The sequence below is a fragment of the Cryptomeria japonica genome, chromosome 6 (genome assembly GCF_030272615.1).
Source record: "Cryptomeria japonica chromosome 6, Sugi_1.0, whole genome shotgun sequence".
Classification (NCBI taxonomy): domain Eukaryota; kingdom Viridiplantae; phylum Streptophyta; class Pinopsida; order Cupressales; family Cupressaceae; genus Cryptomeria; species Cryptomeria japonica.
Genome location: NC_081410.1, coordinates 619336359 through 619348337, shown reverse-complemented (window position 1 = coordinate 619348337; position 11979 = coordinate 619336359). Strand labels below are relative to the sequence as shown.

The window sequence follows — 11979 nt, the reverse complement described above, 5'->3', positions numbered from 1 at the left end:
AAAGTGGACAAGCCACTAAACTTATATTTTATTAAATTTAAGAGTTGAAAATACATAACGGGTTCAAAGGGCATACCGGCAGGAAATAACCCGCAAGAAAACCTTCGGCTGTGGCCCGAAAAAAGAGAAAAAAACTAAAATTTAAATCCCCATATACCCAATTACAAATCTGAGTTTGATCACCCTCCCGTTATAGAGCTTTATCAGAATATACCTGGCATCATCCAAAAAACCCCATAGACCCATTACATACTTGATATAAACACCCTCCCCTTACATGATTCTTCGAAGATGCTTATCATTCTCCATAGGACCCAAAAAGAGATTTGAAGAATAAATTTGTAGAAAAGGGGAAGACAGCCCGCTTCCATGCTTGACAAGATTTTGTAGCACCCGCCCAACACCAATATAACCAACAGGTGTGTAGAAAAAACCATCCCTTATGTCCCACAAACAACAATACTGCATGTCAAAAGGATGAAAGAACCAGATGGAGGCATACCCCTGCAAAAAAACCTGTGGGCAAAACTTGTTACACTCAAAATAGAGACCCAAGAACATGCTGTCATGTAAATGAGAGCCATGAGCTAGGCCCTTCTAATGGTGGAGAGGAAGGAGGCACCATCTGCATGGGAGGAATCTAGACTGGCACAACTTGAACATTAGACAATGCTTCTAAGAGGAAATGCAATCCTACAAAAACATTAACCGCTGCAGCCAAAACATCTAGAGATATATGATCTAAAAGAGCTGCCAATTCAAATAGTGTGTCATCATATATGTCAGATATTAGCCCATTCCTTAAAACTAAAAGGAGTTCCCCATACCACCCAGAGGATAATCACTGAGAACGAGTAATAAAACCAGCATATGCAAAATTACCAGAATCAAAGCGGTAATTAGAAAGAGCATTATCCAAATCAACCGAAGAGTAGAAGTGTGGGTTGAAGAATGTATCACAAATTGCCCTAACCATAGCAGGATCCAAAAGCACATCCATACATACAGTGAGAAACTGAGATGCAATATCAGCAAGGAAACAACCTGGATTATCCACAAGCCATCTCTTTCCCAAAACTTTGCGAATAGCCAGAGAAAAATCCACCAAATGAATTTGAAACAAACGCCCAAGCTTCTCATCGTCCAAAACAAAAGAGTCTTGAAAATCATAGTGCTTGCGGGGCAATAGAATGCGATAACCCATTGATTCCATCGGAAAAGCAAATGCAAAGCTAGGAGAGCCGAGGAGAATTAAAAGACCCCAATGCCATCATAAGATAGTAATAACAACCACGAGAGGACGACACACTAATAAAAAATGATGTCATTATCCAAGCCGCCACCCTAAACAAATAATGATGATATTTTCAAAGCAGCTCGACACCAAAAATGCAAGACAGAAACAAAAGCCGCCATCTTATTACACGATGATGGCAATGCCCATGCAAAGCATAAAACCAGCCAAGCAAATTAATGACTCAAGATATCCACATGAACAAAATTACTACAAGGATCACAAACTTTTGCCATGTTATGAAAACATGGAGAAACCAAAATTGTGCACTCAACAAAGGTGGAATGCCAATTATAAAACTTATGAGGGAAGGATTACCCATGTACAAGAAATAACTCCCCCATACCCCACAAACATACAAACATTACTCTCAATAATGACACCCTGTGTGGTGAAAAAATAGAAGTGCATTCCTATGATATAAACTTCCAGCCATCGTACATAGACAAGCTTTTTGCACATGAGTGAGAAACAAAAACTCTTGACAATGGTACCGAAGAGTAAAGCATGATAAAAACAATTTCCAAACACCATAAGACCAACCGGATAGAGGAAGCAAAAGCCTCGAGCCCTGTTTGGGATTACACACAAACTATGTCAAAATAAGATACCACCATAAAAAAATTTCTATCTGAAAGTGAATAATATAAGGGGTGTGCCCAAAACAACATTTACAGATGATAGAACAAGCACCCATAGTTAAAAGCAATAAGCCAAAAAATGCCCCATCCTGCTGCTTGACCCAGATATATCTCCACGACATATGTAACTCATGAATTAATTGAATTTACTGTAACAAACCTCTCCAATCCTCGAAGAAAATACACACATTAACATCTACCCCAAGAACAGAGATGTATAAGTACTTCAAATGCAGATAGAAATAAAAGACTCCTATCAGCACAAAAAGAATAGATATAGACTGTATTGGGGAGAGGATAATATGTATACTTCATTGAGAAATGAAGATAAAGAGAAGGCACTAATTATAGTGTATTGCCAACTACCTTGCTGCCTCCCCAATCCTTGAAGAAGTACATATATTACCTTCTAACCCGCTACAAATTTGAGAAAGAAGTGGAGGAAAGGCTCCAAACAAATTATTTGGGAGGAGGCATGTACTCGGGGAGGACATCGTGAGGAATGTCATCTCTTTCCACAATCTTATGAAAAGCAGCCAAATCACTTGCCAAATTAGCCAAGAAATCTGCCAATTTATTCAACTCTCGAAAACAATGAGATAACAAATAGGTATCAAAAAAAGATAATTTCTCCAAAATGTGGTCAATTAAATACTTCAAGTGCCAACAATTACTTTTACAATTCAAAACACTTTGGGTAACAACCATTGAATCCCCCTGAATGTGAAGATGTTTTATCCCAAGGGAAATAGCCATGTCAATCCCAAGTGATGGAGCTTGCCATTCAGCAAAGTTGTTTGACTGAGACCCAAGGGCATGACATTGAGCCGATATTAATACTGCATTATGATCCAGAATAGCCATACCAACCCCTGCCATACCCGGGTTCCCCCTGGAAGCACCATCAAAGTGGAGTTTATAATGGCCCGGAGGAGGAGGAACCCAGGTAGCCATAATTCTCTTATTTTTGAAAGCCATACCCTTTGAAACTGACCCATGGGAGGGAATAATAGACAAAGATTTCCATGTTCTTGTGATCATGCCATCCCAATGGGAGAAGGATATCAAATGATCTAAATTCTTATGAATATATGATAGAGCCACCTCCGAGATAGAAGCCTCTATCTTAACCAATATGTCAGAGAGCAACGTGGATGATTTTTTGAAGATCCTATTATTTCTTTCTAACCATATGTTCCAGACAATGATCGATGGAGCTATGATCCAAAGACATGCATAAAAAGAATAAGGGAACAAAAGAGGCCAAGCTCTGAAGTGTGAGAGGAGGTCCCCACTAGTAACAAAAGAGAGGCCTAACTTCTCGAAGAACCAATTCCAACATCCTAAAGCAAAATCACAATGAAGAAAAAGATGAGATGACGATTCCAATTTCTGATGTAAATTCTATTGTTACTCATTCTTAAAGATATATTTTGATCTGTCCTCTAAAATGCACTCCACTCTTTGAACATATTCAAGGTATTGATTGAAGTATTTCTTGTTGTCATTATAGTATATTTGTTGTGTCTTATATCAAGTCTATTTACACAATTAATATCTATTTACTCATGTAAATTATGAAATGCAGAAGTTGATAATACAAACACAAATACAAGTGTTGATAATACAAACACAAATACAAGTGTTATCTTGTTAATAAATTGGAGCAAATGTCATCTCTATCTCATTCAAATCTTTGACTGACAATAGTTAAATGCCACAATTTCCTAGTCAAGATTAAATCTCTCGACACAATACTCTTGCATGTAAAGTCAAACTTTCAAATTACCAAGGGCATTTGGGACCCTGAACATCTTGTCTTATGAATTCCAGATACTATATATCTGTATAATCATTTCCTTCATTTTAACATTTACAAATGCATATAAATTTGAATTGAAGGAGGTGTGCGGAGGAGCGGGAATGAGGGTTTCTGCAGGTAGCGGCAGAGGAGATGGTGATGTGGGAGAAGACGTAGATGATGATGAAGCGGATGATGGCAAGGCTATTGACGATGGCTATTCTGTGTTCATGTTTGTTTTCATGGTTCTTGTGGTCCTCTTTTGGATCCATGTTGTGGGCGGCCTACTGTTTTGGGGGTTTATGTTGTTATGGCACCCTTCTCTTGGTTTTGTTGCAGCGGTTTTGGCTCCTCTCATCTCTGATCTCAGTGTTGGTCCTGATGTATGCTGCGTGGATGGAGTTGTTTGTTTCTTAACTGCAGTTGTGGGGCTTGTTTTACCTTTTATTCAAGCAATTGATGGTAGGGCTTTCTTTGTTGTGACTACTTTGGGGCGGCAAGGGGTCAAAGCTTTGGTCTTCCGCAATGGGTGGGAGTTCTTCTTCATGCACTGTGCTTGTTTGCATGTCCTTCTTCTAGCCATTGGGTGTTCTTTCTTTGACCATTGGTGTGGTTTGGAGTTCCGTAGCTTGGGGCATGTCTTTTATCCCCTATCTTTTGAGGGCTTCTCCTCTCAGAGTTTGTGTTGGCCCTTCTTTCTGTTGGTGATTGTGGGGTATCTCTATTTTTGGGGTCATTCTTGTTTATGTTGATGCCCTATGGTTGAGGGAATTTTATTACTCTACCTTTGTTTCTTTTTCAGTTATTTCCATTGGAGTTGAAGTCATCCTTTCTTGAGATGGGGCATTTTTTTATGGCCATGGTTAGGGGTTGGCTCCTTGTGTTGTCTTCCTCCTTTTCTATTGGTCTTATAGAGATGGTGGCTTTCCTTGTGGAGGTGGTATGCCATGGGGAAGAGGCTAGAAGTGGTGCGTTGGTGGTTGTTCTCTACTTTGGATGCTCACTTTTGGAGAAGCCCTCAGTGTGGTTTCTCTTTTTCATGGTTTCCTCTTCTATAGTTCTTATTGACATGTGATCATCTTCTATTGAGGTGGAGAGGAGTTCTTCAGAAGAGGCAGATTCCTTCTCTTTGGATGCCTTCATTTCTTGGTGCAAGATGTTTGTGGGTTTCATTGTTAAATCCTTTGTAACAAGGTTATGGGAGCCTTGCCAAATCCCATGTATCAGGTTAATGGAACCTTGTAAAACCCTTATCTCTTGTGTTGTTGACATCTTTTATCTAATGTCTTAGGTTTGTTGGGTGGCTTTTCTTGTTCTTAGTTACCTTTTTAATGGTTGATTGAGGGTGGGTTGTTGTTTATCTTTGATTATATCTTCTTACAACATTTTCCTTGTGGGTTCTGGAATCCTATTCATTCCTAAGGGTTCTGGGTCCCTTCAAAACCTAATGTAAGAGGTTTTAGGTCTCCTCAAAACCTTTTTCACCATTAATCAAAAACAATTTACAAATACATGTATTAGCAAATTTTTTTAATCTTCTAAATTATATTCAATTTATTCTATCATAATTTTATTTTGAGTTTAGAAAAATTTAATTTATTTTCTTATTAAGGTAAATTAGGTTTTCGATTGGGCCCAAAACATATTACAATAGAATAAAAGTCACATTAAACTATAGATTTACCCAAATGCATAAAATAAAACGAAACCATAAAAACAATACTAAATAATGCATAATAGAATTCTTTTTGACACCTTCCAACCCTTAATCACTATGTGTGATTGAGAAACCAAACTGGCAAGACCTTTCTTCTACCTTTGAACAACTACTCACGAAGTATTTCTTCCAAACTTGAAGACCTAGGAGAAGGGGATAGGAATGCTCCCGAATGAGAGTGCAAAAGGTAAAAGATAGAACAAAATCTGAATTTAAAATTGATATTCAATTTATTCAATCAAAATAATTTCACATTCATACACAGTGGCTTATAAAGCCATAAGTTTCTCATATAAATTTCCCTATAAGATACTATTATTGTCAACTAATTCTAGCCAACTAAATATTTATTTTATTAATTCTAATGTAACTAAAAACCTAACTACAAATGTAATATTTACCAACATTCCCTTCTTACTACATTAATCTAAACAAGAGTAGAACATTGCAAGGGTTGATCAAAACCCTTCTAGAGACTTTGATGAAGTGCCTTCACCTATCATCCTCGCTCACAAAAGAAATATTGAATTAATTGCATCATTGGATCTCCTAATTGTAGAACCTTCAACCATTTTCACAACATGAGAGAACATAATGAGATACATTTCCTCTAAAATTTCACATCTCCTCCAAGTGTGTCTAATGCTCCCTCTAGTAATACACATGAGACACCTTTCCTTAAAAATTACACATCTCCTTGCAGGGTGTCTAATGCCTCCTCTAGTGTTGTGGAAATAATCCCTCCTCTATTGTAGAAATCACCAACCAAACATCTACACATGAGACACCTTTCCTCTAAAATTACACATCTCTTTCAAGTGTGTCTAATGCCTCCTCAAGTATTGTAAAAATCACCAACTAAAACATGAATACACCAAGTGCACCCACAAGAAATTCCCCCCCCCCTTTCTCTTTGAAGGGACACATAATGCCAACCTCCCTCTTTTCTATAGAGACATAAATAGGGTGCTTCTCATGTAATGAATCATCCTTAAGTTAGAAGCTACATTGGGATGATAAAAACTCTCCTACCTCCATTTCCTCCAACCTCCAATATGATCTTGTTATACTTTATCCATTTAATGTTTTAGGTAAGACTTTGAAGGTTGTGCCATGCAGAACAAAGATGAATCTAAAAGCACAATCAATGTTTGTTATATGTGTGGCCACGATAAAAATGTTGACTTCAACCAATGATGAACACATATACCTCCAAAAATAGAACACAACTCCTTATGTCTGCATTTATTATTTTAAATAATAGCATATAATGCAAATTTAATCAAAACTTTCTACCAAAACCTTATTATTTCGATTATAATAGTTTCAAAAAATCATATCAGAATTAATACCTCAAATTTTAATATCATATCTGAAGAAGTAGAGAAAATACAAGTTCTAAGATCCCAAGAGCACCTGCAAGCAAAATACTTGTCACAAGAGAAGATTGGAGACAAAAACACAATAATGACTCTCAAGAAAAACATTAGCATTCAGAGAGGGAATAAAATAAAAAAGTGCAATACAATCCTTATAAAAGGAGAATATGCAACCCTAAAGAAACCCTAAAGGGATAATGTGTATTTAATAATTAGAATAATTATTAAATAATTAGAATAATTATTAAATACCTACAATATTATTACATGCCTAAGTTTAGCTTAAGTGTAGAGGATAATAGACTAATAATTAAATATATAATTATTAGCTAATAAATGATAACTCTAGCACCCTCCCTTAAGATGAACTTACAGAGTAGCTAAAAAAACTAAATGCATTAAGCAAAATGCAACTACATGATGAAGGAAAATTTGGGTCCCAGCAACAAGGCCTGATGAGGTACCCAATCACAACCAAATCTCTATGAACCAGAGAAATAGAGAAAACCACATGGGAAAAAACTCTACTCCAAAAAGAGATAGGAAAAAGCATGCTAAAAAAACATGAAGGAAGGCCTCAATGAGACCCTCCTAGGACAACTTCCTTCACCCCAAGCATAGAGCACAGCTGAAGGTAGTGTGGAGATGCAAAAGGTTTAGTGAATATGTCAAGAACCTGCTCCTCTATAGGAATGTACTCCAAGATGAGAAAGCCATCCTGAATCAACTATCTGATGAAGTGCATGTGAAGCTCAATGTGTTTAGTCCTCTGGTGCTCCACTAGGTTGCGAGAAATGTGAATGGCACTCTGACTGTCACACCAAAGAATAGTGGGACTATCAAGAGGGAACCCAAACTTAGTCATCAACTATCGAAGCCATAAAACCTCCTGACTAGCTAACACCGTTGCATGGTACTCAGCCTTTGTAGATGATAATGCAATAGCAAACTGCTTCTTGCAAGACCATGTGATGGGGCCAAAACCAAGGCAAAAAAAAAATCCAGAAGTAGACTTCCGATCATGAGCATCGCCAGCCCAATCTGAGTCGGTGAAGCCAACAATGTGAGGGGATCCTGAAGTATAGTGAATGCCAAACTGTGCAGTGCCCCAAATGTACCTCAAAATACGTTTGGCTGCTTGCCAATGGCTCTCATGAGGATCATAGGAGAACTGAGAGATAAGACCAACCACAAAAGAAAGATCTGGGTGCATATGTGTTAGGTACAAGAAACTGCCAACAAATTGCCTGTATAAGGTAGGATCCACAGAAGGTATAAAACAAGTGGCAGACATCACAAACCAGAGTGAAATAGTGTGGGTGCAAGCTTGCAAGCAAGCATGTCAAATCGGTGAAGCATATGAAGAGCATACTTCTGCTAAAGGATGAAAATCCCATTGGAAGACTAAATAATCTGTAGGCCCAAAAAATAGTGCAGAAGGCCAAGATCTGTCATCTCAAATTGCTCCGTCAAAGCTCTTTGAATATCCTGAATCAAGGAGGAGGATCTACCAATAATGATGAGATCATCAACATATAGCACAAGGATAATTATATCATCGCCCTGATGTTGAATATAAACTATGGGATTGGAATGACAACGTGTGAAGAGTAAGGAGAGCAAGAAATAGTCCATCTTCTCATGAAGGTCTCCATGAACATCGAAGTCTGCAAACCAAAGAGGAATCTTGCACAAATCCTTGAGGCTGCTCCATATAGATCTCCTCATGAAGGTCTCCATGCAAGAAGGCACTCTTCACATCCATCTGAAAAACTATCCATCCCTGTGACGCTGCAAGTGGAAGTACAAAGCGAATAGAATTCATCTTGGCGACAGGAGCAAAGGTCTCGGAGTAATTAGTACCCTCCATCTGAGAAAACCCCTTCGCAACAAGACGTGTCTTATACTTATTAATAGAACCATCTACAACATACTTGGTATGGTACACCCACTTGCACTGAACCAACTTTCTTCCTTTCAGAAGAGTACAAAGATCCCAAGTATGATTCTTCATCAAAGAAGATTACTCCACATCCATGGCCCTATCCCACTCTGGGTGACCTGTTGCCTGTGAAATGTTTTGAGGATCATCTGAAATGGCATGACTCAGAAGAATAGAACCACATGTCTATGCACGAGTACGATGATAATCTGAAGGATCACCTGCCATAGAACTAGCAGCATTAACTCTAAATTGGGCCCACTTGGGTAAAAGCTGAGCTACGGGTGGTGGTGGTGGTGGTGGAGATGGCGGACCATCATCTACATCATCCTCAAGGAATAAAGAATCCTCAAAAGATGAAGAGGGAGGAGGAGGCAGTGAAGGAGAAGCTGGTAATTGAGAATCCATCTGAGGAAGGTGCTCATCAAACTAGACATCCCGCCAAAACAGGACCTCTCGAGAATCAAGATCAAACAAACTTGTATACCTTAACATCCTCATAGTCACCAACAAATATGAGTGGTCGACTCTTCCTCTCCATGGATTTCCTCTGAGCATCTGGAATAAATGCCCAAGCCTCACTACAAAAAACTCGGTGTTTTGTTCTTTCTCTCAGCAACACCATTCTTTTGAGGGGTGTGAGGAACTGATAACTGATGCTGCAAACCATGCTCTGTGCAGAAATCTGTAAAAGCCCGATTCACATATTCTCTCCCATTATTTGTGTGTATCCTCTTTATAGAAAAACGAGACTGTTTCTCTACAAATGTCTTAAAGACATCATACTTGTACTTGAGAAAGTACACACATGTACGTCTGGAGAAGTCATCAAGGATCCCAAAAAAGATGGAGTCGAAAATGACATAAGATCACTATGTACCAAATCCAAGGGTGTCTTAGCATGTGTGGCTTTGCCTGTAGGAAAAGGATACCGGTGATGCTTGCCAAGTGCACAACCTCGACATACACCATTGGTACAGGATATCTGAGGGAGCCCAATCACAAGTACCTGTGTGCTCATCTACTGTAAGTATCTGTAATTGACATGGCCAAAACGCTCATGCCAAAGTCTGCTCACTGAATCTGAATGTGCTACAAGAGAAACACCTAAAACATCTAGACTATCAAAACCATCAAATAGGTATAACCGAGAATCAGGATCAACACTACCAGTAGCCACAACTAAATCAAGAACATGGAGCCCTCTAATAACGACATCATGTGGTGATAACTCAACTGTTTTACTAGAGCGAGAATGACAAATCTGATAAATAGAGAGGATGTTTGTCTAAATGACAGGAACCAAAAGAACATCTTGAATAGAACCACCTATCAATGGAACAGTACCTGAACCTAAAATTGAAAGTTGTGTTGAGTCACTAACTGCAATCTGTAAAGTATCACTATGAGAAAGTGAGGTAACAACCTGCTGAGAGTGTGTGATGTGTTGAGAAGCCCCTGAATCAATAATCCAAGTGGAAGAAAAAGTAATAGATTGCATAAAAAGAGCATGTCCTTTCTCTCTAGAAGAGGAAGAAGGAGGTTGAGGAGAAGAAATATGATGTTGCATGACTTCCTCCAAAGCCTCTAGTCATTTCCAACACCTAGAAATTGGATGTCCTTCCTTGCCATAGAAACTACAAAGTTCATCTGATTTATTCTTAGTCTTCGAGGAAGACTCACTAGACTTAGAAGATTTATCCTATTTGGGATAGGACTTCGGTTTATAATTAGACTTAGATGGTGGCTTAGAGGAACTCTCACTGCCAGCTAAATCCTTCTTCAACTTCAGTTTCTGCTTCTTATTCTCTTTAGATGTTTGTGCAACCAATGCTTTGTTCTTGGATCCTATGAGAGTGTCCAACTGAGATAGGTGACCTTTCTCATGAGTGAAGTGATCATAGAACACATCAAATGTAGGCATGGTGAAGCGTGTACCCAAGGCATCCATAGTAGAAAAAAATGTAGAAGCAAATATCTGATAGAGACTGTAAATCTTGGAAATAATCAGGTAGATGCACTCAGTGTCTGTCTTATTTTTACCACAACTATGAAGGATATTCCTAGTGGTTTTGAACTTGTTCAGAAAGTCCTCAATGTGAGGAAAAGACTCAGGTAATAAGGAAGAGAGCTCTGCCTCAATCTGTAATGCTCTGAATTCACTAATAATACCAAAGAGTTACCAAATTTGGACCACATAGCTTGAGGACTAAGCAAACCATCAAGGTAAAAAAAAAAGTTGTCTGAATCATGTAGGGAAATGACACCCATAGCCTCATCCATCTTATTCATGTGCTGAAGAATCTCAAAAGGACATTACAATAGAGACTAATCCTCATCCAAACAAGACCACAACTCTCATGATCTGAGAAGCCACATCATTCTATCTTTCCAAAGGTGATAATTATGTGAAGTAAGAATTTCAACTGAAGAATCTGCCATATGTACCTATGCCTGTACTTGGACCTACTCTTGATTTTATTTTATTTTAAATTATGTGATCTTTCAGACTAGATAGAGGATGCAGAAGGGATATTTTTTTGATATTTGAGGTGCTCTGATTTTCTGAAGTAAATTATGGAGTGTAGATAATAATACCCCCCACGAGATGTAAAACCAAACCCCAGTACAATCTAAGAGCCAGAAAAAAGGAAAAGAGCTAAAAATTGCGTCAGACAATATCTTGTGTACCTGGTAAAGTTTCTACAAATAATAAACCCCAAATATGAATAGGGCTCTCCAAGACCTTTCCGAGGCCTATTCATTTTCCAAAAACGAAGTCCATTTGCCCAAATAATGGCTCCCAAAGTGCAAAAATGAGCTCTGACTTTGACAGAAAAAAATAGGTACAAAATAAAAAATCCGCAAATCTAACCTCCAGATCTAAGTAGAGCTCGAAAAGAGATTTCCGATGCATATTCGTTTCCGAAAATCCAACTCCGTTTGCCCAAGTTATGACAAAAAAATAGTTGACTGTCAAAAAACCTTCAAAGAACAAAACCACTCCCTTGTGGTGGTAGGGAGGTGGTGCCTGAGTGGAGTGGCCGAGGTGCAGAGCGGGCTAGGTGGTAGAGTGAACTGGGCGGCGAGGCAGTTTAATAAGTCGCTTGCGGTAATCGCCAACCACAGAGCTAGCCGCGGCGGTTAATAAACTGCCAGCGGCTGGCAGTATTGGGAGAGGCCTGGGCATGCCATTAAAAGGCCC

The 11979-nt window shown here is 38.7% G+C and overlaps 1 protein-coding gene across 1 annotated transcript; it reads right to left on the bottom strand.

The window, feature by feature from the left end:
• Positions 1 to 2394: 2394 nt before the first annotated feature.
• LOC131876749 (uncharacterized) lies at positions 2395 to 2889 on the bottom strand. Its single transcript, XM_059222221.1, has 2 exons — positions 2610 to 2889; positions 2395 to 2501 (listed from the first exon to the last, which is right to left on the bottom strand). The coding sequence occupies exons 1-2, from the start codon at positions 2887 to 2889 to the stop codon at positions 2395 to 2397; spliced, it is 387 nt and encodes a 128-aa protein (XP_059078204.1).
• Between the last annotated feature and the right edge of the window lie 9090 nt (positions 2890 to 11979).